The sequence below is a fragment of the Labrus bergylta genome, chromosome 17 (assembly GCF_963930695.1).
Source record: "Labrus bergylta chromosome 17, fLabBer1.1, whole genome shotgun sequence".
Taxonomy (NCBI): Eukaryota; Metazoa; Chordata; class Actinopteri; order Labriformes; family Labridae; genus Labrus; species Labrus bergylta.
In genome coordinates this window covers 13,961,534-13,987,681 of record NC_089211.1, presented here as the reverse complement: position 1 = coordinate 13,987,681, position 26,148 = coordinate 13,961,534, and the positions used below count along the sequence as shown (strand labels likewise).

General features: G+C 39.3%; 2 protein-coding genes across 2 annotated transcripts; both read left to right on the top strand.

Moving 5' to 3' along the window:
• The first annotated feature begins 72 nt into the window (after positions 1–72).
• Positions 73–10,323, top strand: gpat4 (glycerol-3-phosphate acyltransferase 4). The gene is made up of 13 exons (XM_065965727.1): positions 73–524; positions 1,288–1,577; positions 2,943–3,012; positions 3,115–3,409; positions 3,770–3,844; positions 4,066–4,155; positions 4,547–4,640; positions 4,774–4,889; positions 6,974–7,029; positions 7,123–7,208; positions 7,278–7,406; positions 7,507–7,586; positions 8,000–10,323. Exons 2-13 carry the CDS (start codon positions 1,335–1,337, stop codon positions 8,190–8,192), a joined length of 1,527 nt encoding a protein of 508 aa, XP_065821799.1. The 5' UTR covers positions 73–524; positions 1,288–1,334; the 3' UTR covers positions 8,193–10,323.
• A 1,269-nt stretch (positions 10,324–11,592) lies between these two features.
• Positions 11,593–25,697, top strand: LOC109981118 (rab11 family-interacting protein 1-like). Its single transcript, XM_065965820.1, has 6 exons — positions 11,593–12,085; positions 19,626–20,053; positions 20,280–22,056; positions 23,463–24,278; positions 24,604–24,715; positions 24,886–25,697. The coding sequence occupies exons 1-6, from the start codon at positions 11,718–11,720 to the stop codon at positions 25,090–25,092; spliced, it is 3,708 nt and encodes a 1,235-aa protein (XP_065821892.1). The 5' UTR covers positions 11,593–11,717; the 3' UTR covers positions 25,093–25,697.
• The last annotated feature ends 451 nt before the right edge of the window (positions 25,698–26,148 follow it).

Here is a 26,148-nt window from a genome sequence, read left to right as displayed (position 1 = left end):
AGTGTTTTGAGGGTTGGTTTACTTTTGGGGTCTTGTGAAATGCACCTACTATCTATGACTATTACAGGAGAAGGAGGAGAATAACATCTAGAGTGCAGAATCTTCATACAGCAGGTGCGCTGGTTAACTATCCTGTTTGAAAATGTAGGCTATATCAACAATGTGCAAATTTAAAGTTTGTATATCTTAAAATTGTAATGTAATAACATTTCAGTATGAATGAATGTTAACAAGTTGGTTAATTACTTTATGTTTACATAGTCTCTGGTTTAAGTACTCGCTGTAATCAGATTAATCCTCCAGCCCACGGTGCAGTGACAGCAGTGCTCATTGGCCACCTGTTGCCATGGAGACTCAATACAACTCTGTCTGTACAGTTAGCATGTTGCTAACAGCCTGTAAAGCGACGCACAGGATCAGAAATCCTTGAGTATTATAGCCTGTAAGTCCATATGGAGAATTAACCGACTGCCTGTTATCCAACTCCTCCTGCAGCTCAAGAGTAGCGTTAAATCCGGAGGAAGGTAAGAGCCATAACACAACAGCTCGGCCAATTCGGCCAATAATGTAGAATAATTCAAAGCTACCTTTTAAGCGTCGTTTCTGGATGTCAGTAGTTCGGATGTTTCGGACACGTCATTACTCCGGAAGTGGCCACTAGCTACCATCAAAACAAGTGTTCTGCCTTCACTCTTTAAGTTTTTTGTTGTTGTTGTGTTTTTGCACTTATTTTATTCATTGAAAGCTGAGATATATTTCCAGTCATTTAATTATCATATATTCAAAAATATTTAATGTATATTTTTAATAGTAAAATATTTGCAAGATGGCATGTTTTCCCATATATCATCTTTTCGTTTTCCCTATCTTGTTTTTAATTTAATTCCAATTTACTCAATGCCTTTGCGTGATTCAAGCTCACTTTGGTTTGTCAACAGTATGACGAATTAAATGAACTTATTGATGAAAATCAAGCAATCCTGAACCCTTCCAAAAGTTATCTGAGTTTACTGGTTTACAGTAAAGCTCCCTGGCCAATTTCCCTCACTATTCTGCTCAGTTCGACTCACTACCACTGAGTCTAGTATGCTTAAGAAATCAATAAGTTGTCATTGTAATAACAATTATTTAAGATGGCCGTCAGCAAATAGTATGATGTTGTTCAAAAGGTCACAGTAAATTACAATGTGGAGAGAGTCACCTTAAAGAGAGAACATAGGATTGTATAAGGCTTCTTATGACACATTTTCAAATACTGTATTTCTTTGCTTTCTTTGTCTCACGCAGGTAATGAGTCACTCCTGAGATAAAGTTCAGCTACGGCTTTGGACCCCATGACTTTGAACAGACTTAGTTTTCATGGTTGTGTGCAGTCTTTGCTCACTGTCTCCCCTCTTCTGTTGGGTAGCATGACTTGGCTTACATTTCCTGGTGATAACCTGCTTTACCGATGTCTAAGCATCACCATCACTGTGTGGTTGACTCTTCTAATAGTTTTCGCAATTGTGCCAGCTGTATTTGGGGTCTCTATTGGTGTCCGCAGACTCTACATCAGGACACTTCTCAAAATCTTTGAGGTGAGTTTGATGTCTTCTCAATTTCATTTTAAGGCTGCAAAATCAAATACTTTTTTTTTTACTCACGTGTAGTTGATACATTGTTTGTGTATATATTTATTTGATCAAATGTCTTTTCCTGTAAATTGCTTTTTTATTACCAATCTCAGTGATTTTATTTTGAAAAATGGATTCCTTGTGACATGGATGGGACCTCGGAGTTCAGTGAGATTGTTAGAGGCACAGGGATTGTTTTTTGCTTCCATTTCCTCAGAGGCTTAGATTTTCGGAACAGTCCCCTGGGAGGAACAAAGCTTTTAGCCATGGGACTACCATCTGAGGTTGTGTCGAGCCTTGATACCACAGGGACCTAAAGCTCCTGGGATGATGTTCATCTACAAGCATGTTTGAGGATTTTACAGAGTACAGAGAGTACAAGGCACTTACCCTCACAGGAGCAGCCCCTCATGATAGTGGTAGCTGTGATAGAATCTTGATGTTGTTTTTACGATGTAAAAACAACATCAAGATTCAACATCTCATGTCTGAAAGTTTTTTGCAAAGTGATTTTCTCATAGATTATATTAAAAAGTGGATGTAGCCACTGTGATGTCACCCATTGGTTTTTTGGGGGAAAATAGTTTGCAGCCTCTAGGTAGGCATTTTTCCGTCGTCATCTTGTTTTTTAAAGCCATTCATTACCACATTTAGATCACAGTGAGGATGTACTTTGATGAACATCCACTTTTGTAATAACTTGAAAGCCACACCCCTAAGCCTGGCATGACGCTCCACATATTTTAATGGAATTGGTAACAGCAAATAAAAGGTGAACATTATGCTGTATTGAAAGTTTTTCTTCTTCTTTACAGTAACTGGAAAAATCTTTACTTTGTCCTGTTACTGTACAATTTACTCTGTACCATCTACATGTGTGTGTCCAATTTCTCTTTTTAGCCCTGGGTACCTTCTGTTGGAATCAGGTGTATGGTGTTTTTGTGTGAGCAACAGGAAGCCTTGTCTAGGGCTGACTAATCACCTGTTATGGGGCAGGTCTCTAAGGACTTGGTGTTGAAGTGTGAGTCCACTTCGGTATTTTACTTGGAGTTCATACCAATTAATTGTTCCCTAGTTTGAAGTTCTAGGTGGCACAGACACCTGATCCATCAAAATTGTGAATTACTCATGCTTGAATAAATCAGACCAAGGGTAAACGTGTGCGACTGAAATTGGACCACAACTGTGTTACATTGTTCTCATATGCACAGCCTTCTGCTGCCCATATTCATTTTCAAACCTCCAACGCAGTTAACGACCTGCAATGCTTATTTAATGTAAAAACTTGAATTACATCAGCTTTGACATGTTTTTCCCCTCCTAAATCAGTGGGCTACCTCACGAATTGAGATGGGAGCAAAGGAAAAGAATCAGGAACTCTATAAACCATATAGCAACGGTAAATTAGTAATATTTCAACATTTCCTTATCATGAAGCTCACTCAACCTTTGTCATCTTGACCATTAACTCAAATGCATTCCATTGTTGTTCGCATTGCAGGAATCATTGCCAAAGAACCACCATCCTCTTTGCAGCAGGAGATCCAGGAGCTCCGGGGTCCCACCAGTTGTCTTGGCTCGACAGAGTTCGAGATGGGGGACATCTTCTACTTCTGCAAGAGAGGCGTGGAGAGCATCGTGTATGACGAGGTCACCAAGTGCTTTTCAGCCCAGGAACTGGAAAGCTGGAATTTGCTGACTCGGAGCAACTACAACTTCCGTCATCTAAGTGTTAGACTCACCGTGGTGTGGGGGCTGGGAGTGTTCGTCCGCTACGGCGTCCTGCTGCCTCTCAGGTCAGAGCAGCACACAGGCGGGTTATGTGATAGATGTGGCAGATTCATTTCATATTATAAAAGCTGAGAATCTATTAAGTACTGGTTTACCCTTAAGCTACAAGCAATAGGCTATTATACCAGCCCTGGCGCAAAACAAACCACAAATAAAAAAGCATTTGAAAAAGGGGTTCCTATATATACAAACACATTTATGTTGGAATTCACAAGAGTATTGAAATGCAATCACAACTGCATGATAATTGAGCAAAAAATTATTGTAATGTCTTTGGTTTAGGACCTAATACACAGAAGATGCCCAGGCATAAATTGGTCTATACTGCTTGTTGAGTTGGATTCACCTCCTGTTCTTTTCTGCAGGGTTACTCTGGCGGTCACTGGCATTAGTCTGCTGCTTGTCCTGACTACTTTGGTGGGTTTTTTACCAAGTAGAGAGTAAGTTTCCTCCAGTTCTTCCTTCAGTTTGGGCCTGCATGCTAAGATAGGTCATCATAATAAAGGTTGAAAGAAGGACGAATGACTGGCTGGGGTTTTCATTTCAAGCCAAACTGTTTGAAAATATGAATCTTTGTCCTCACAAGCTGTTTGATACATTTTTGAAGTGTTCATCCTGATAAAGTGTATAAATATTCGGGCATTGTGCCTTATGTCTCCAGGTTAAGGTTCTTCCTGAGTGAGAAGATTCATCTGTTGTGTTATCGCTTCTGTGTTCGAGCTCTTACAGCAGTCATCACCTACCATAACAGGTACAACATTATTTATGTTATTTAAATACCTTTAAAAAGAATAATCTGTACCCATAGTACAATAAAGATTTTCCTTAATGATACCCCCTTTGATATGAAGCCAGTGGGATGTAAGAAAATACATTATTAGTGGAACTGGAATAACACTGATCACAAACATTGTGATATCTTTGATTGTAATTATTTCTCAACTTGCACCAGCACCCCACTATAATCGTTAAATTGTTTAATGTCACTGTTTATTTACCTTAAACAAGTTGATTTCTTTGTATCAATGCATTGATTGGCATTCCTGATACCTAGTCCTCTTTTAATCTGAAGTAGTTGCTTCTTTTGAGACAAGATATTTGTTACATGTTATCAAGGTGTATGTTTGTGTCTTAAATTTCAGACAGAACAAACCCCAAAATGGTAGCATCTGTGTGGCCAATCACACAACACCCATTGATGTCATCATCCTGGCCAATGATGGCTGCTACTCTATGGTAGAAAAGTTTGTGTGTGTCTGTGTTGTTGTTGTTTTTTCAGTGTTTAGCCCTCATAAGAATGTGATGTAGTGAAAAAAATAGCCCATTTCTTCGATAATAACAAATGAAAAGCAATGTTTGTCACTCTCAGGTTGGACAGCTGCACAGGGGGTTGATGGGAGCGATCCAGAGAGCGATGGTCAAGTCCTCGACTCACATCTGGTTTGAAAGATCAGAAGTGAAAGACAGACGCCTAGTGGCCAAAAGGTAACACTGCATCATCTCAGTTTCAGCAGTGCTCTCAGCTATAGCGATGGTCACTAGTGCTTCAGTATAAAAATGAACATGTAGTATGCTGAGCTTGTAGAAAATTCAATTGACAATAATGTGTTAACCTCTGGATATGTCTTTGTTAGTCGTATTTAATGGGAGCTGTGCATGGAAATGCACAAACCTAAGAGCAAAAAATGAATTGAAATATTAAGTTGAAAGTCCGAGGCACTCTGATAACATATAAAAATCCTTTATTTAACATTCAACGCGTTTCGACCTTACTGAGTCTTCGTTAGGACATAACTGATAAAGATGAGACAGGTGTTTAAATAGTGTGTCATGTGACGTCATGGTCATGTGATACATTTCAAACATCTGATTAAGATGCAAACAAACACACCGACTCATATATTATGACACAAAAATATTTCAGAACTTGTTTAAGTACGGTAGGATGCCATGAAAGAATAAGTTCAATGCAACGCACACACTTACAACGTGACAAAATTACAAAGTTGTCAGAGACGATGCATATATAATTAGATAAAAGCAAAGTGGAAGAATAACCACCACCAGGATCACGTCATTATGTGTTGAATCATAGAAACAATGCTATAATGATGGTAAACCCAAGACTGCACGGAACTGGAGGTGAAAAACACAGTTCAAGAAACAGTAAGGCCGTACACCATCAAGACAAGACACTCTTCAGATGGGCATTAGTCTGGAAATGAAGTCACAGATATTAATATTGATAGACAGAAGGCATATATATGACATTAGCAAAACCAGTTAGAGAAAAGGAGAGAAATCAATCTCCTCGTTAAGGCCGGGAAAGGAAGTGGCCCTGAGTGTGTAGATCCAAAAGGTTTCCCGTTGAAGGAGGCGTTTGAGTTTATCACCTCCTCTAAGGTTTTTGGGAATTACTTCAATGGCCATGACTTTTAACGTTTCTGAGTTTGTGTGGCCTGCTGTGTGGAAGTGCTGTGCCATAGGGTAGTTCGGGTTTTTAGTCCTTATGGCGTATTTATGTTCAGCCAGTCTGCGTTTCATGCGGCCAACATAAAAACTGCCACATTCACATTCAAGTCTATATATACGACATGTGTATATAGACAAATGTCCACAAATGTATTGTCTCTTTTCATGTTGTCACAGTGGTTACAGGCTCCACATCTGTAGGTTCCTATTGGTTTGGGGAACCACGAAGCAGGCTGGGGGGGGCAGGGAGATGGCTTCTAACCAGACTGTCCTTGAGGGTGGGGGCCCTTCTAAAACAGAAGGTGGGGGGGGGGTTCAGAAAACACTGAGCTGAGGGTGGTATCACTCAGCAGGATGTCCCAGTTTTTTTTGAAAGATGTGTTTTATGTCTTAAGCCATGTTACTGTATTGGGTGGAGAAAAAGTTCCTTGACGGTTGTTGTTCCGCTCTAGGTCTTTTGTTAAAAAGTTATTTTCTGTTAGAGGATTTGGCTTTAGTCACAGCTTTATCAAGCACCACTTTATTATAACCCCTCTATTCAAATCTGTGATACATGTCCTCAGCTTGGTGTTCGAAATCATCATTGTCGTCACAGATCCTCCTCAGTCTTTGGAACTGGCCGTAAGGGATGTTGGAAATCAGACTTTTAGGGTGAAAACTGTCTGCACTTAGTAAAGTGTTTCTGTCACTGCTCTTCCCGAAAAAATCGACGTGTGTAAATATGCATGAGTGTCAGCAGTGATTTTCAGGTCAAGGAAGTTTATCTCTGTGTTGCTATATTCCATGCTGAGTTTAATGTTGGGATTAGTGGAATTCAGGTACTCATGGAAGTCAACACATATGCAGACAGCAATTGTTCAATCTTGATTATCTTGTTTGCATGATCTTTAAAACTCGATTCATTTCTGAGCCCTATTTCAACTTGACTTGGTATGCTATTAAGTATGCCTATATAATGATACGGTTTTGGTTAACGTTTCAATTGAAACAGTTCAGACCTGGTTAGAACATCATTTGGCTTAAATTTTAGAAATTAGGCTAAATGCAATATTAGAAAACATATAGAGAGTTTGATCACTTTAACTTTGTAATTGCAGGCTTAGTAATCACGTTTCTGACAAAACCAAACAGCCCATCCTGATCTTCCCTGAGGGTTTGTATGGTGACTCCTTTCTCATAAACACATCTTAAAATCATATGAGGTTGATTGACTGTTCCAATAAGAGGCTCGTGCTGTCCTTTCCAGGTACCTGCATCAACAACACTTCAGTGATGATGTTTAAGAAGGGCAGCTTTGAAATCGGCTGCACTGTCTATCCAGTTGCCATTAAGGTAGGAACTACTTTTTTTTCCTCCTTTCTTCTTGCTCTGCTCTTACATCTACATTTCTTGGTCTCGCAGTATGATCCTCTATTTGGAGATCCTTTCTGGAACAGCAGTACGTTTGGTTTGGTGAATTATCTGCTGAGGATGATGAGCAGCTGGGCCATTGTGTGCAGTGTTTGGTACCTGCCGCCTATGAACCGAGAGGTGAAACCCTAACTCAACTTTCACGTCAACTGTTTTGTTTTTCAGAGACTGCAGTACTTTTGCACCCGATTTTTTTCTTAGCCTGTTTTGTATTACATAGGAAGGGGAGGATGCAGTTCAGTTTGCCAACAGAGTGAAAGCAGCCATAGCTGCGCAAGGAGGACTAGTGGATCTCATTTGGTGAGTCATTAACCGAGTTTCCATCCAAATGTTGTGCAGATCTTAATTATATTTTCTAAATTGCAGAACAATTTCTCTGCATTTACTCCCACTGTTTTGAGGGTATTAGGAGTTGACTTGTCAAGTAGAGCAGTAGGTGGTGCTATTCTCCAGTCAGAATAGCACCACCTACTGCTGATAGTTACATTTTTTGTTTTCCAAAGATTGGGTATTCAATTTTATTTGATTTTTTTGTCATTTGCAGAATTTGAAAATGATAATTGAGGGAGGCACCTAAAAACATGAACAATATCAGTGAAGAAGTAGTTTTGAGAGTTAAAATGTTTGTAATGCCATGGTGATTGTAAAAGAAGTGAATATGACCGCTGATGATGGGTCTGTGTGTGATTCTCTCTTCCTCTCTTCCCTCTCAGGGATGGAGGACTGAAACGAGCTAAGGTGAAAGAGGCTTTCAAAGAAGAGCAGCAAAAACTTTACAGTCAAGTTCTCGTGGGAGAGCAGGAACACGGGGACCAAAGTGACAACAAACATTTAGAGGAGGAAAATAGGAGGATAAAAGCAAACAAGATACAACAAATGGAAAATGACAGCAGAGGAAATGTGTGACTTTGAGAGCAGTACTTCTTTTTTTTCACGATATTTATTTCTGATTTATGTTTTTGAAAGAATTGTATTTATTGAAATTGTTTATGTGATGTGAAATTAGAGGAATGGTTAAACTTACAGTACAGCACGTTTTACAGTGAGGGGTGTAGACACCTTAATGTTCTTTTGTCTTTTTAAATTATTTAACATTAAGTGATCTCAAAATAAATTTCTGCCTTATTTATATTGCAGTATTGAACTTGAAATTGTATTGCAGATGACCCTCTTTGTATCAATTTTTTTGCAAAGAAGAGAATCTTTAAACAAGTGAATGTAGGGGCGATGGTGGCCTAGCGGTTAGTTTTGCGCACACCATGTGCAGAGGCTGTAGTCCTCATAGCTGGCGTTCCGGGTTCAAATCTGGCCTATGGCTCTTTTCCCGAGTATCATTCCCCACTCTTTCTCCTGATTTCTGATTCTAGCACTGTCCTGTTTCTACAATTAAGGCATAAAAAAACCCAAATAAGCCTTTTTTTTTTAAAAACAAGTGAATGTAGCCATTAAGAAAACAATAACTCAAGTTGTAGTCCAACAGACGTTACACCAGTCAGACAGACACACTAGCAGTCAGTGCCATCAGTTGTGCGTCACTTTGCTAATTGGCTCAAGGCTCTATATGGGTCTCAACCTGTAATCTTTATTGGGCCAGTGCACAATGTATGCCACAGACAAAGGAGACTTTATTTTTCTCTCTCTTTTTAAAATGGATGCTTGTCTACAAAGGATTTGAATATTTGACATGAAAAGAACTGGGAAGGAAATGGTTGTTAAACAGCAGGAGTCAGTGTTCAAACAAGTAGAATCCATATTGTAGCATCAACATTTTACACAACAGGTTCAATGACGTGACGCTCATTTTTTTCTGTCCATAAGGTTTAATTAACTTTTAAAGGCTTAAAATCTAAAAATAAATGCACAGATGACATGCTTTCATCCTTTGTTTTGAGGACCTAGTCTAAAATTTATATTTATTATACATTTTTAGAGAATATTTGGGGTATTTAGGCCAAAATGTCAAAGTGGTGTAACCGTTGAAACTTCGTACCAAAGAATTAAACTTGATTTAAAAAGGTTAAATTTTCATAGAACACCCCATGAACTAGCCTGGCATAATCTCACAATAGAACTGTTCAATAGTAAATAAAAGTAGTGGAACATCATTGTTCTTATTATTATAATTATTTTAGGGGAAATCGTGTCACCCAGTCAAGTACGAAATTGTCAACATGGTGTAACCACCAATGAAGGAGCCATTTTGTTAATATATTCATCATATCATGTGACAAGAAATGATATCACAAAGAAGAACCCCTGATGGTCCTAACTGCTGCACACCATGTTTAGCAACTCTCTTTTAAACATGAGATAATTTGACATTTTAAGGGCGTGGTCAGGTATGTCAAATGGTATGACCTCAGAAAAACATTAACAATTTATGATAATTATAAACATTTGTATTCACTTCGAAAATTAGATTTGAAATGTTCACACCAGGAAATGGGCTTACATAGGTCTCAATGATAATGCCTGTCAAATTTGATTTGAAGTGGAAATGTCAAATGGTGTAGCCGGTTACACTATTTGACATTTATGACAAGCCTTTCTGTTAGAGGCCACTTTTGTCAAATATCAGTATTTTTTTATGTTGATTAAAGTGGTTATCCATCCACAACCTTATTATCAAGGGTCTAGGACAAAATACCCTGGCATTTTGTAAATGTTTAGCTTCAAATTGCATATTTGTGTTCCATTTATTTACATTTATAGAGGTGCACGATGTAGTTTTGGTAGAGAAGTGTGAAAGTTGGAGAAGTTTACAGATTATGTGGTATATGTCCATCATAACTCTAAAAACAAACTGTCCTCAGATGAAAATTTGGTCCCTGTGACACTGTTTGAAGATAAAATGCTACTGGAGAAGTTATGGTGGTGGGCCCGCAACAGTGAAAGCGTAACTCTCCTGGTAGCTTTATATCTCCAAACAGAGTTCCAAGGGACCCATTTTATACTTTGAATAAAGTTTGTGTATTCAGTTCAGAAAATATATCAAAGAATTGTTTCACTTCTCCAACTTTCAAATTTCACCACCAAATCTATAGAAGGTAGCAATGCTGTTTGTGTTGTGATGGCCATGATGTAAAGAAGGAGAGATGTAAAGTGTTGCCTGTGGGTATGTTATCCTTTGATTAGGGCACAAGTACCTTGAGTTTATTCCAAATATTAAACTTAATATTCCAAAACTGCAGTGAAGTAAAATGTTTTTTAACAATTTTCACATAATTTGCCAAAAATTAATTAGAAAACAGAGGTGGTTTCAGCTTTGTGTCCCACTCAGTATTGAAAAAAGGCATAACTTATAAATTTAGGGATAATCCTAATAAAATCTATTTTCTTGTGCTATTTTAAAATGAAGTAATTACAATCATGAGTACACTTACATATACTCTAGATGTATAAAATATTCAATATTCTTAATTTTTCAGTGGTTACACCACTTGACCATTTTAGGTCCATTTAGTCTTACCTTTTGAAAAAAAAGGTTTAAATGTCATTTAAAAAAACACAAAACCAACATGAATACAAATCTCACATTTTAATGAACCTGATGCATGCTTTCAAATTGTGTTTTTAAAAGATTTTTGAATTGGTCATCTGAACAACCCTTATTTGTCACTGACCCAACAATAGATAACAAATCAAAATGCAGACTTTCAAAGACGGCCTGTCTGACAAACATTTTTCATACCTAACTTGTCCTTCTCAGATTCACAGGAACTTAAGTTGTATCCCAGCATGCATGAGCAAGAGTTCAAGGAATCAACATGACAGTCCGTGACAAAAACAAAGAAACACTTACACAAAGAAAATCCCAATTAAAGGCATTTTAGAACATGATAGTGGTGAGATGAAATCCAGTCAGACTCAGGCGCTACAGACTCTTTAAGATTCAAACTGAGGCTTCAGGTGAAACTGAATCCAACCATCTGATCCGTATCAGATGGCAGAGAACTGTCACATACCGGTATCCTGTCTCTTCTCTTGTTTCAAGTTTTCAGAGCGAGATCAGTCATACACGTGGCAAAACACAACATAATCCTTCACTTTTATTAGGCCTATAAGCAAACCAAGGGACTAAGATGACTGACATATTCGAGCTTGATTAAAGAGCCACATCAATTCTTTATATATTGTAGCAGAGGTGATGCTGATGAAGTCAGACACGTGTGAAAGACGATCAGGTGTGGCCTATTGTCTGCAGTAAATCAACGCGGTGTAAATTGGTGTTTCACAGAAGTTGATATAATCTGGGGGCGTGTCGTGTCTTAAGCAAAGCCCCCCCCCCCCCCCCCCCCGACGGCGTCACCACGCCCACTCAGCTGTTTCCTCAAGTTTAACGGAGCTGCTGACCAAACTTTTCCTCTCTCTTCTGTCAAAACTCGATTTACTTTTCTGGACTTCTTTTCCGAAGCAACAAGTGGCGTAAACATGTCCTTCTCGGATCAACAGTGGTGTCCCTCGAGCGTGCAGGTAACGGTGCTCCAAGCAAGAGGACTGAGGATAAAGGGGAAAAGCGGCACAAACGATGCGTACGCGGTCATGCAAGTGGGCAAAGAGAAGTTTCAGACCTCGGTGGTGGAAAAGAGTGTCGCTCCGGTGTGGAAGGAGGAGGCCGCCTTCGACCTGCCGCCGATGCCGCATCAAGGAGCAGCAGCAGGAGGAGGAGGAGGAGGAGGAGGAGGCACGCTGCACGTCCAGGTCCTGCATCGGGCCCTGGTGGGTCCAGACAAACTGCTGGGTCAGGCTGTCATCAACCTGCTGCATCTCAGTGAGGACAAAACCCGCAAAAAGACAGAGTAAGTGCACACAGAAGAAGATAAAACAGTTGTAACGTAGGCCAGATCAAATCAGGTGAAAGCTCCTCGATTAATCGATTGTTGTGTGGTTTGTGCAAGGCCCTAAATCACCACCACCACATGATCCTTTCAGAAAGTTCAGAGTCTTCTTCTGTTAAAAGCCCACAAATTGAAATATGAATCTGGGTAGCTACTGTTTTTGTAAAAAAAAAAAAAAAACATCCCATGATTAACTAATCAATTAATCAATTGTCTTCAAAGCTTAACCAAATAACATTAACCGTCATTTAAAGGATGGTTCATTGAGCTGGTCACCTGGTGAGAGAGGTTATAGGAGGTAAAAAGAAATCTTCCTGCTCAGGTGAGCATTAGCAGTTAGGCTAAATACATCTGCTGCTGAAACTTAAGGCAATTCTAAAGCTACAGTTATGGTAAAGGTTTAAAACGGTCTCTCCATTTGTTATATTGAAGCAAACATGCCTTTGCACGCCAACCACCATTTTTCTTTTTCCTAAGTCCAGTCAAAATCCAAGACCGAAACATATGCAATATTCAACTTTCTATGCAGATAATAGCCTATACTTTACCTTTTAGCAGCACAGCACCCCACAATCCCCGTTAAATCCCTAATGATATAATTCAGGTTCGCTCAATACTGAAATAATTATAGGAAAAGCAATTATTGGCAAAATGGATTGTCACAATGCAAATGTTTTCGTTATCTGTCCTTTGAAAGACTCTTTGGAAGTGATTTACCTCTGTGATATATGCATTGAAGTGAGTTAATTCATTTATTCTTTACACACACTCACACACAGCCATGCATCAGTGCACAGACCTGCGTTGCTGGCTTTGATTTATGATTGTTGCCCTCCTGCTCCAGTGCAGCTTAAGGGATTTGTTCCCTCGGCAGCGGCCTTCAAGGATGCCAATCAGCATTACTTACTCAGGCGAAAGACCTGAGTCAGAGGATTCACTCTTTCATTGACTGAACTGTCAACCACAGAAGGATTCCCCAAAGAAGACGCAGACTTCACGTCGAAGCACGTTTTTATACAGATGCTATGAAAACGTCAACCGTTGAATTAGTAGCCTATTCTCCCTGCTCCTACCCAGGATAGTTGACGTACTAACTGACTGAGGTCTTTACTAAATCATTTACTGTATCAAACATTGACACCCTTCTCTCCAGAGTTTGTGCTAACAATGGAAGTGATCAGGTTTTTCAGGCCTTGCTGGCACTGCTGCATGATCTCAGTATTAACAATTATTCCTGCTCCTTTAAGCAGAAAATACATTCCACATTTGTTTCAAGAAATAGATCATTCTTGTTAAAATTTGAAATTCAAGACACATTGTTTTGTATTGCTAAGCTGTTTCTGAGTACTTTATTCTGCTGCCATGTGACCGGTATTATAGCCTACAAAAGCACACTGCATACCAGCGTGTTTTTCTGCAGACACAAAAACACAACAAACACACGCTTTCCTTTTCCCACCTTCTGAGGGTTGTTTGTTGGTAATTGGGTGTGTTCGCTCAGTTTGATGTCTTGCGCCATTGCATGAAGTGTAATGAAGTCCCCATACCAAAGCTAGATCTGAAGTTATGGTTGTCTACTGCCCATGTTTGATATAAAATCGTGCTGCTTTTTGATAGCATGGTAGACTTTTTATAAAACATAGCTATTAGCAACCCAGGGACAGTTTTTTTTTTTTTTTTATGATTGCCAAAGGGAAATCTTATTAAAAAATATATTTTAAGAGCATGGCATTAATGTGATTAATGCATCCAATTACAGAAAACTTCCTAGACTACTGTTCAGAAAGTGTCTAGCTCCCAGCATGCTCAGTTGAGTTTCCCAGGTTGTGTGCTGAATGTTTTTTCCTGCATGCTTTGGCTTTTGTTGTTCTGTCACTGATAACATCTGCTCTCTTTGGCAACAAGTCCTTAAACAAAAATCTGATTTCCCTTGAGTACTGCTGCAGAACTTTGCACATGGCTACCTGCTTAGGGTTTAATGGGGATTTTTCTTACAGCTCAAATAACGTTTTTTTTTTGTAAAATCAGTCAGCATGCTTTAGCTGGTTTCCTGTTGCTCTCATGTAGACGCCAGTGAGCACCTGAACGCAACACTGCCTCTAAATCCAGCTTTAGCCTCACATTCCTGACTGTTTTTATCAACCAAAAACAAACAGAGATGGCAACAGCTACCGTCTAGCAAGGTCAGTTTTTCCAGGCGAGACCAATGTGCCTGCACTGACCCTAAAAAGACAAACATGTTCCACAGGCTGCCTCTACAAGAGCTCTTCTGTTTAAAGGTACACGGTGTGGGCTAAATTCAGCCAAGCAATTATCCCACCATGTTCCCTTTTTGAACATACGATGTTTTTAAAGGCACTAAAGTGTTCTACTGAGCAGGCTTTGGACTGCAGTGTTTCCCCTAACATTATATTGGGGGGTTTGATAACATATTTGATATAGATTCATCATGACAAAACAGTCTCATCAAAAAGGTCCACCAGTAGCATTCACTGCTGGTTCTGAGTTAGATGAAGAGATTCAAATTGGACAGACATGAAGTCCTTTTTGTCTAGATGAGATGTCTATAAAGACATGTACAGGACAAGATCAGCAAAAAGACAAGATGAGGGGCTAAAATTTACAAAAAATGAAAAGGACTCACAGGAGCTTTAAATTACAAAACATCAGCCTTGATGAAATTAAAACATTACAGGACAGAAAATAAGCTATTGCAGCAGATAACATATTAAAATAAGCCAGTTGTTTACAAAAGAAGTACTGAAATGTGAAGTTTTTTTATCAGGACAGATGTAGCCAGCCCTAACAAGCGTTGTTGTAATGAAGAGTCAATTAAGCTGTGAAAGTGTGGCAGTGAATCTGAATCCACAATACCGAGACCTTGAAACTGCGGCAGCGAAATGAAATTCAGTCATCATTAATTTGTTGTTTTTACGTCACTTTCTTTCTCTGACAGTGATATTTTCTAAATATCATCTGTGACAGAAGCATTTATTTGATTTAAAAACTGTCAGCACCAAAATCCTTATGACATCCCCGTTCATGAGGCTAAAGTGATTAACTGAAAGACAATTAAGTTAGTGCCTCTCTGCTGTACAAAATACTGTTTGTCAGGCGTTAAATTGGCCTGTGAGCCCTACGGTTCCCTTTTCAAGGAGCATTAAATTCAAGGAAACATAGAAACCCTCCACTGCCACAGGTCTGAACTACAGAACCTATGATGCTTGAAAACCCTCCTATGTTTTTCTTTCTTTGACATGACATGCGCTCTTATACTGTTATAGATTTTTACATGGGCAAATCTAACCATTGGTTGAACCTTTTTTTCCTTAAGTTTCTTTTGCACACGCCTTCATTTTGTCTTCTACGAAGCACCGACTGATACAATAAGCCCTGGACAGTGTTGGTCCTTGAACATTATCGCTGCTGAGCTGTTTCAGCTCTTCTCCCACTCACACAGCTGTGCTCTGTGATAAGAAAGGCTCGAGCCACTCAAGGCCTTGTATTATCTGTAGTTGAGGCTTCACCAGGAAGGACGTGTTTGTGTGCAGAAAGCTGAATACATTAACTTAATGTTGAGTCATGAATTACTGTATCCTCCAGTGGTTCTGTGTGAAGCAGAGCAGCAAAAAAAAAAACTCCACAAAGTGTTGGATTACAGAGTTTAAAGTCATCATAATCATAATCATAACAGCTTTGTTTAGTAAAAGCATAATTTAATTCCTCCTCCTGCACCCTGCTTACTGCCCCATCAGCTAACGGCCAAACACTTTTGCAACTTCCCTTCTGTGTAAGCTGAACTAGCTTTCTTCTCCTTTTCATTTGTTGGTGTGGGATGTTTTTTAGTGACAGTTGATGCTATCAGGGAAGGGCTGTGGTGGTTCCAGATTAAGATTGATATTGGCATTCATTTTAGTATTTGTTAGTACACCAAGTCATATATAGATATACTATGTTATGATATGGTGATGTTAACCATACTGTAGATGTACTAAGTTTGCAAAGTGTCTTCAAACCTGCTGTAGTGCTAGTGAAGTAAAGCATACGATCTATAATAACAGTCTAAGGATCTATGCTGCATTGTCTTTTTTACAGTGATTTTATATATAACACTAGCATGTCCATACTATACAACCGCTAAGATTATAGTATCTTAATACAGAGTTACCTCACCACATTGTCACAATGTTGGGCTATCGACTTTATTACAATATAGCTTACTAATACAATACTTACGCAATATGTTGAAGCCATGAAACATATTGGAAGCCTTTGTTGGTTTACAATGACAAATACGTATCACAACCATTCCTATGAAATAACAAAGAGGGCAACAATAGCTTAAAATGCCTTTAATCAATACTTTGATAAATGAAAACACAACTAGTTGTAGGTAAAAGTGTTTTGCTCAGTCATACATAGCCAGAGAATTTATATAAAAACCTACAGTAAAGCATCACTAAAGCTATAGAATCAAAATGTATTTTCAAACGGTTTGGGTTCATTAGATTCTACCCTTTTTGAACAGTTGTAAAGTGGATAAGGAGATTCAGCTTTTCTTGGATGTGAAACTGGAATATCATATTTCCTAACATTATGAAGCCATAGATGTGCTTTGAAACTCGAGCTAGATAGACAACAAGTTGTTAAAGTGGCAAAACTCAATATATTGAAACCATATTTACAATAAATCATTGAGTAAATTCAACGTAAGGTTTACATTAACAGACACACTGAGAGTGACACTTAACTTTGCCTTTTTCACCAACTTCTCTGAGCCTTAGAATCTGTCAGCTCGTTAGTTTGCCTTGAAGGCCTGATGTTTCCTGGTTTATTCTCACTGCTTTCATTATCATATTTTATTAGCCTCTACATGCAGCTGTTTATATGGAGACTAGCTGGAGAACACTATAGGAACATTCAATAGATAAAAGCAAAAACCTTTACATCTAGCTGGAGACCAAAAAAAGAAGAAATAGAGATATTGAAGGAACATTTCCAGGTGGACTTGAACATCATTTTGAATGAATGCTGATGTAGCTCTTGAATGTTAAAAAGAAACCTGTTGGAAAAAGAGTCTACTCAAAGCAGACGTGATGCAGGATGCCATGATACCACAGAGGATTGGATGAAATATTCTTTCAATAACTTTGTTCCACATAAAAATATGTCTGTGGGTGGGAGTATAGGAACATAAAGTAACAACGACACCATTTTCTACACCGGAATGTGCTCTTGAAGGACATTTATCAGGCTAGGCATGGAGAAGTCTCTCTCGAATATTTATGTTAAGTTATGATATGTTAAGTTCTGAAATTTGCAATTCACATCCTCTTACTTATCAGCTGTCGAAGAGGAGCTGTGACAGCAGTCTCACCAGTTTCATAAATTCCAGGAAAAGGCCTTTCCCTCTTTGACTTGCTCATGCCACACATGTGAAGAATTCCTGGGGGAGGGGGAGGAGGGTGAATCTCAGCAGCTTATCTTATCCAGCACAACTGAAGGAGGGCAATGTTAGTCTACATTACATGCAGTATCATCTTAGAAAGTAATGTTGTGAAAAATACTTCTTATGGCACTCAAACGCATTAAAAACATGACATATTGAGGCAGTCACAATACTGCATACTGCTTATCTCTGCTGAATGAAAATAGTTAAAACTAAATCTCTACATTTGAACAAAAAGTTCTTGTTTTAAATAGCAAGAACCGTTCATAATGCTGCCACAACACAGAAATATGTTCATGACACACACATACACACAGCAATACAGCCACAGCCCCTTCCTCATTTCCTCATTTCCCCATTTCCCCAGGAATCCAGATTTCAGTGTGAGTTGTTTGTTCAGCGTTGAGCTGACCTCAGATTTATGCCTGATGGGCACTTTTTGATGCTGACTGATGCTTTTTCTTTGTTCTGTAAAAGGATTCTTCTTTTTCTAAGATTCTTTTGTCAGTATTGGACTTTGACTCAGGTGGCAGAAGCTGGTCTCAGTTTTTGCCCTTGATTGTTATTATTACTATTTTTCTTCTTTTCCTTTTCTTCTTCTTTCTAAGTTAGGTGGTTGAACCAAATAGGGAAATGTGACCCTACAAAAAAAATGTCCAATAAGCATGTTTTTTTCCAAGATCAATTTTTGGACTTTTCATTCCTTTATGAAGGACAGTGGATAGAGTCGAAACAGTTCATACCAAAGGGTGGGATTCGAGCCCCAGGCTGCCACTTCACAGAGCTATATAGCCAGTGTACACCGGACATTCAATTTAAGCACTGAGCTAAACTGACAACCAAGCTTTTTTTTTTTTTAATCATTCTGTCTCCACTAATCACCTCCACTTTGACTAAAGTTAAGGTATCATACAGTTGTCATATCCTGTGTAAGGCTTTTTAAAATAACAGAGTGTAGGCCTAAACATATAAATCCTTCATGCATTATTCCCTATGGACTTAAATAGACAATGTTTTTTCAAAAGTTTAAGTACGTGACAAAAGTAAATGTGTGTTTATTTTTGATCGTCTAAGAAGCTGCTTTCATCCTGTTGCAACAAAGCACAATAAGTTGGTTTAAGTTCTGCCTCTGAACAGGCAGAGAGCCAGCCAGAGTCTTTGGGATGGCCAATCAGATTTCAGGGGGCCCGTGACTCCCCAATCCACTTCCTTAAAACGCCTCGGTTTGGCACCTATCGCCAGTGTATTTAGTGACTATGAGGATAATACCAGATTAGTTCTCTGTGGACCTGACCAGTTTCAGGATTTTTGAGGCAGAGACTATTTTTTTTGGAAGAAAACCTTCCTCCTGTTGGGAGGTCGAGCTGTTTATTGGTTCTCTGTGGTTAATTGTCTGTGACTGTGCAATATATGTACAAAGTCAAGCAAGACATGCTTTCATGAGCGCCTGTCATGTTGAAATAAATGGCACAAGTCCTATCCTGATGTCATACTTCATATTAGAAAGTGATCACGGAAGTCTTAAGGGGAAAAAGGAAATAACTAAAATTATAGACACAGTATTCATACATTCCCAACATTAGAGGCAGCCACAGACAAGACAGCATTATTATTAAAGAAAAAAAAATGTTCCTTCTTGGTCAGCTTGCTGGATGTGCTTGGAGCCTCACAGTTTCCAAAAACATTCAAATAATTGCTGAGTCAAACTCCCGTTTGCTACAGGATGGCTCATAGTTTCCACACACTGACCAAACTTGAAGAAAAAAAAACATGAAGTCTTAGGGTGTTATTCTTCAAGTCCTTTTGCCCATTCTATGATATATTGACAAACGGTAATTTGTAAGGGAGTGAAGCTCCTCAATATTTCTGGGTGACATTGCTGTCCTGTGTGAATCATGAGATTTAAAAATGTTAGTAAATTGAATGTTATTGCCTAACAGACTTTTTTTTTTGTCCAGGAGTAAGAAATTACCATAAAACTGAGCAATCAACAGTGCTTTAATAATTATTTTCTAAAAGATTTGCTTCTAAAACCATGCCTCTCTTACACAGATGGTTCAAGTTGCTGGACAAGGCCGGCAAGCCAGACAAAGACAGAGGAGAGGTTCTCGTGGACATCCAGTTCCTGAGAAATAACATGACCGGCAGCATGTTTGACCTCTCTGCTGCCGGCAAATCCAGATCCCGTCTGGGAAAGTTCAAGGACAAAGTCCGGGGCAAGAAAAAGGAGTCGGATGCAGCGTCTAACGTGGTGCCGTCGTTCACTCAGGTTCTGACGGACAGCGAGGAGGAAGGACACGGGGAGGGGGAGGTATCTGCTGGCAAGGACGAGAAAAAGAAGAAGCTTAAGATGAAGTCTTTGTTTTCTTCGAAGTCCAACCTGCAGAAGAACATGTCTCAGTCCATGTCCGTTCTGCCTGTGAAGAACTCGTCACTGAGCAGCAGCCAGTCGTCTGGTCTAAATGCTGAGTCCTCTGAAGGTCAGGAACATCCGTTTTTATTCACTCACTGTTAAAAGGGGTGATCAAAATGTGTCCCCAGAGTTTAAGATTTTCATTTTGAGTTATGTGACAAAGGTTAATTGATCAATCTAATTTGAAAATGTTTGCTCAAAATACTGAACACCAATCCAACGCTTCATAGCTGCAATTTCAGTTATTTTTATTTTGTTTAATTAAATGCATGTTTATTTCTTTGTCCTTGCAGGTAAGAAGAAGTTCAAGTTCATGATACACAAACGCTCAGGCAGCTCAGACGGCAAAGACTCCTCCTCTGCTCACCAAAAACATGCCGCTGCAGAACAGAGTAACGTATGCATCAATGGCAGCCATGTTTACTGTGAGGAGCCTCAGCCCCGAACCTCTCGCATCGGCTCAAACTACAGTCTCGCCAGCTCAGGGCATGGATCCATGGAGGACGTCCCAGATAGCTCCCCTCCATCGGTGGATTCTCTGAGGGCTGTGAGGCAATATTCACCCTGGACAGAGGAGGAAGAAGAGGAAGAGGCCAATGCAGAGAGAGATACAAATGAAGAAGAGGGTGAACTCAGAAAGAAGGAAGAGGAAATGGAGCAGAAGAGGAGGAAAAACCAAGAGGAAGAGAGGCTTGGAAAGTTGGCTGAGGAGAAGAGGAGACAAGAGGAAGAAGAAAAAAGGACTGAATATGAGAAAATGAAAAGGGAAGAAGAGAGGAGGAGGAGGGAGGAGGAGGAGGAGGAGGAGGACAGGGTTAGAAGAGAAGAAGAACTTCTGAGGATGGCTGATGAGAAGAGACGAGAGGAAGCTAAAAAAAGGATTGAAGAGGAGAAAGTTAAAGAGGAAGAGGAGAGGGTACGTAGAGAGGAAGAAGTGAGGCAGAGACAACAACAAGAGGAAAGGGTTAAGAAAGACGAAGAAGAGCGTGAAAGATTAGCAGAGGAGATGAGGAGACTCTATGAAGAAGAAAGAAGGAAACTTGAGGAAGAGGAAAGAAGAAAAAGAGATGAAGAGGAAAGAAAAAGGCTGGAGGAGGAAGTGGCTCAGGAAGAGGAGAGGGCTAGAAGACAAGAAGAGCGTAAATTGGAAATTAAGAGACAGGAGGAGGACACAAGAAGAAGAATTGAAGAAGAAGAAAGTGTTAGAAAGCAGGAAGAGGCGAGAATAAGAATAGAGGAGGAAAGGATCCAGGAAGAGAGGAGAAGAGAGAAAGAGGAGATGATAAGACAAGAAGAAGAGAAACAGAGGAAGCTAGAGGAACAGGAAATAAGACAACGGGAGAAGGAAAGGATTGATAAAGAGGAGAAGTCGAGGAAGGAAAAGGAAGAATATGACAGATTGGTGAATGAAAAGATCAAACTTGAAGAGGAAGAAAGGAAAAGATTTGAACTACAAGAGAAACGGAGAATGGAGGAAGAAGAAAGGACAAAGCTGGAAAAAGAGCACAAGAAGTTAGAGGAACAGAGGAAACTAGAAGAGCAAGAAAGGAAGAGAATTGAGGAAGAAGAAAAAAGGCAAAGAGAGGAAGAGGAGAGGATTAGGAAGGAGGAGGAGAGGAGAAAAGAGGAAGAGGAGAAGGCCAGGATGGAAAAGGAAGAGTATGAGAGATTGGTGGAAGAAAAAGCAAGACAAGAGGAAGAAGAGAATAGAAGAATTGAGGAAGAGGAGAAAAAGGTGAGAATTGAGGAAGAGAGGAGAAAGGAGGAAGAGGAGAGGGCAAGGATGGAAAAGGAAGAAATGAAGAGACTAGAAGAGGAGAAAATGCAAGAAGAGGAGAGGGTAAGGAAGAAGGAAAAAGCTGAAGAGGAGGCCAGGAGATTGGAGAAAGAGATCTTAACACAAGATGCAGAAGAACAGAAGAAGAAGGAGAACAGATTGAAAAACAAAGCTGCAGGGAGAAGAGTAGAATTTGACATCCCTGCAGAAGTCTCTTCTTCAAATCCATTTGATGAAACGTATTCTGACAATCCACTTGAGGAGAGTGCAAGCTCACCTGCTGAACCAAACAGGTGAGATATAACTGTTAAGACTCTTACCAGTCAGTAATAATCCTCTATCAACCGAACCTCTCTGACTCTTTCCCATCATAAGGGTTGGAGATGTTGTTTCTGGTTCTTTAATAGCCACTCTTTACTTTGACAAATATGTGTTTTGTATCGAACAAGGTTAAGAATGAACACACGTTTCTTCATTTACTAAAGGAACCAGGGCTCAATCCCAGCCCTACCTTATACCTCAGCTGATCAGTATCTGATCATAATAATCAATCCAATAGAAATGTTTGCAATGTGCGCACCTCGTACAACATTTATGCTGAACCCCCCACCCCCCAGATAGATAGATGGATGGATGGGTGGATAAATAAATCAAACTTACACAATGGTCCATTAGGGCAACAAGTCAATTTCTTAAAAGTCCGCTAAAGTCCATTGTTGAGACCTTTCATTCACAACCACAAATATTAACCTGATGGTCGAACCAGATGAAGGCCAGGAGTACCATTACATAATCGTCGACTATAAGTCTTCAGGAGTAATCTTCGAATTGGACTTGTAATCTTTATGAAGAATCTTGATGTCATAAATCTCAAAATCCCTACCAATTTATCAAACACTCTGAGGTACTGTTAGGAACAAAGTGGTGCACAGACCAACATTACCGTCATGTAAGTGTTGCACATTGCGACGTGGTTAAAGCAGATTCATTCAAGTAACCTGCTGTTTATATCAGTATCATAATCAAAACAGACACACAACAAACAAAGGAGGTAGTGACACTAAATTTGATGCCTGACACAAATCAAATCAGAGGCATTAACATGCACATTAAGTTTTATCTGAATGCAGTTTAACGTCTTCTTTTCAGTCACTTCACACTAAAGAACAGTTCCCGCTAGCACTTTGACTTTTAAATGAAACCTGAAGCTGACACCATCATCAAAATTTCATTGCGCTGTGCCTGTACTTCAGTTTGTGTTACAGTTGGTGTGAGTGTGCAGGCACATGCGTGTGTGTGTTAGTAATGAGAAGTTTAGTTTGTCAGCCGAGGTTGGGGGATCATTGCACAGTCGTAGCTCATTATATCAGGTGTCATTATTAATGGGAAGCGAAAATGACGTATTAGTAATGATTCTGAGTGACAGTGAAGGTGGACGGTGTTTCACGGAGCTCTCTGATCAGATTTGTAGGACACAATAGAAGTGTTTGGTTGTCATTTCAGTCTCACTAAACATAACACTGCCTTTTCCTTGTACTATTGTCGTTGGTTGTTTCTTTAATTTTGCAACACACAAATTTTCTTCTATCTGACTGTACTTTCTCACAAAATAGTTTTTTTTTTTGGTTTCACTATGAAACTCTCTTTAACAAATCCTTAAATAAACTTCAGCATCATGTCATCTCTGTCTCATTTCCAGGTGCCAATCTTCCACTTCCACAAACGAGAAGGATCGTATTGGTTCCCAGCAGGAGAAGCGAGCGGCTCCTCAGCCTCCAGGAAGGCTTCAAGCTGACAGACACACTCGGAAGGAGCAGGACAGAGTAGAAATAAAGAAGCAAAGTAAAGACAAAGACGCCAAAACCACCAGCCTTATTCCTATGCGCTCTGGGAAAAAGATTACCCCTGTGAGAAGCTCTGCCACAAGTACAAATAACTCTCTAAGCTCGACACAAAATGGTTCCACCAAGGGAACAACAGATCAGGCAAAGACTGGAAAACGTCTTGCACCACTAAGACCTGGTTCATCGGAATCTGAACTGAAACAGTCTCAGTCTTGTGATGGCAACATTTCAAAGACAAAACAAGAGCCGGTTGTTTACAGCTTAAATCCATTTGAGGATGATGAAGATGAAAATGAGCTCACAAGCCAAAATGATACAACCGTGACAGGTAATTCTGGTTCAATACAGTGGCCTCCACCTGTCACACAAGCTGCTGATGGAGACACCGCCGCTCAAATGAAAATCAAATCCTCAAAGATAGTCCGTGCCCCCCAACTTCCTGCAACAAAAGCATCAAGCACTTTAATTGACCAAAGCACAGAAGGAGTCCTTGTTACAGATGATACAGGCAGGAAAGTACCAGATATCAGTGAAGCCCAAGACACAAACTCGGGGAGCAAAAGTGCTTTATTGGCGGAGACAACACTGCAGGAATCCCAGCATGAAACAGTGCAGACTGCTGCAGAGGAGTCGGTTGGGAAGAAGGAGGCGCCTCCTACAGCTCGACGCAGGTGAGACAGTTTAGTTCCTCAACAGAATCTGAATGTCAGTCAATGAAACTTCATATTTTATAGATCACACATTGCTAGCTTCTTGCATGGTAAGAGAAAGGCTCATTGCGCTACACATGTCTAATGTAGAAGTTTTTCTATTATTTATACTTTATCTTTCATTTAAATTCATAAATCTTTGAGCTTGCAGGGGTTATACAAACTAGAGTGTTCTGTTTGACTTTTCATTTCTAACCAGATTTGCCTTTGAACTGAAACATTGCTGGAATATCTCTCCCATCCATCCAGTTTCTAAACCTTTCTTTTCTTTTTTTTGTCATTGCAGGCTTCAACCCGTGAAACCCCTAAATGCTTTGGAACAGCAGTCTGCCTCTGTTAACACAGAAGAAGAGCACAAAGCTACAGTAATGATTTGTGAAGTTCAAGAGAAAACAAAGGTCTATCTTTCTTTTGATCAAAAATTGTGTTCTGATTTAATAGTTCTTGCTGTTTTTATAATAACATTAATTAACCAGAAAGTATCCAGTTTGTTTATCTGATACATTCAAAAGCACCAACATTTGAATCTAAACCTAACACAGTCTCCCTGCTTAATGCTCGCTTCCAGGTAAATGACACTGCACTTAAAGGGCCGTACTCTCTGCTGACTCGACAGGAACTCATCGCAATGATGCTAAAACAGGAGAACCAGCTCTCGGAGAGAGACAAAAAGATATCTGAACTGGAGCAGTACATTGATAACTTGCTTGTGCGTGTCATCGAAGAGGCACCAACTATTCTCATGTCCTTGAACTCTCTGAAGAAAGCAGTATAGCATTGTAGCATTTTGGTTCCGGTGATTTCTAATCAGTTAAAATCAGTTATCATACTGGAGTTTAGGTTTGCAAGACATGATCAGTTCAACATCAACGTAAATAAAACCACGATGATTACAGTTTCAGCTCAGTGTGTGGATAATTTTTATATTAAAAATAACAATCAAAGATGTTCTGAATTCAATTTCTTAGTCATTTTTCACACTTCTTTATGTACCATGTGTATATAAGAAAAAAAACATGGTAGGTGGGTTTATGACTGTTTCCACATTGAGCTTTGATGTCAAATGTTGCTGACATGTGGCATTACTTTCTGTATTGTAGGGAAAAACAAATCTTTTTCTATAGACAAGCTTCATGCCTCCTGGACGTTCATCCAATATGAACAGGGCCTTATTTTACTGTACTTTGCTCTAGTTATATAGATTATGTTTCATGCTTTTGTACTGAATGTCAAAGTTTACACGATTCTGCTAACACCTAAATGGCACTTTATATATATCTAACATGGTTAATGAATTATTGTTCTTTACTGAAGTGGTGTATACAAAACTGTTATAAAAGCAAATGTTTTCGTGTGTCTGAAATAAAGAATAATAAAGCATTTGTCCATGTATTTTCATCAATTCCTAAAACATTAGTTTGGATTTTTTGAGTAGACTTTTTTTTGTAGGAGTCTACCTAGACTGTAAATAGTAGGTCTACAAAACTGTTTTTCCACTTCTGCCCCCTCCCCATAATGCATAGCTTGTTATTATTGATGATGTTTGATTTTCCATCTACAAAAAGAAAAAGGGTTTATCTCGGATTTATAAGCAGTCTCCACAAATATTGTAGTCCTACTGCAGCTGTGTAAGAAGCTGTGCAAATACAGTCTAGGAGTAGTAGTTTTAATAGCCTACTGTTAGCTAAATGCAAACGTTTCAGTTTTAACATCACTGAGGAAACTCGGAGAAACATCCACTGTTTTTTTTTTTATAGACTGTAAAATAATAGCTTTTAACAATTATCATCTTTGCCTATTTGACGGTGCAGTGTAGTTTTGACCAAGCGGA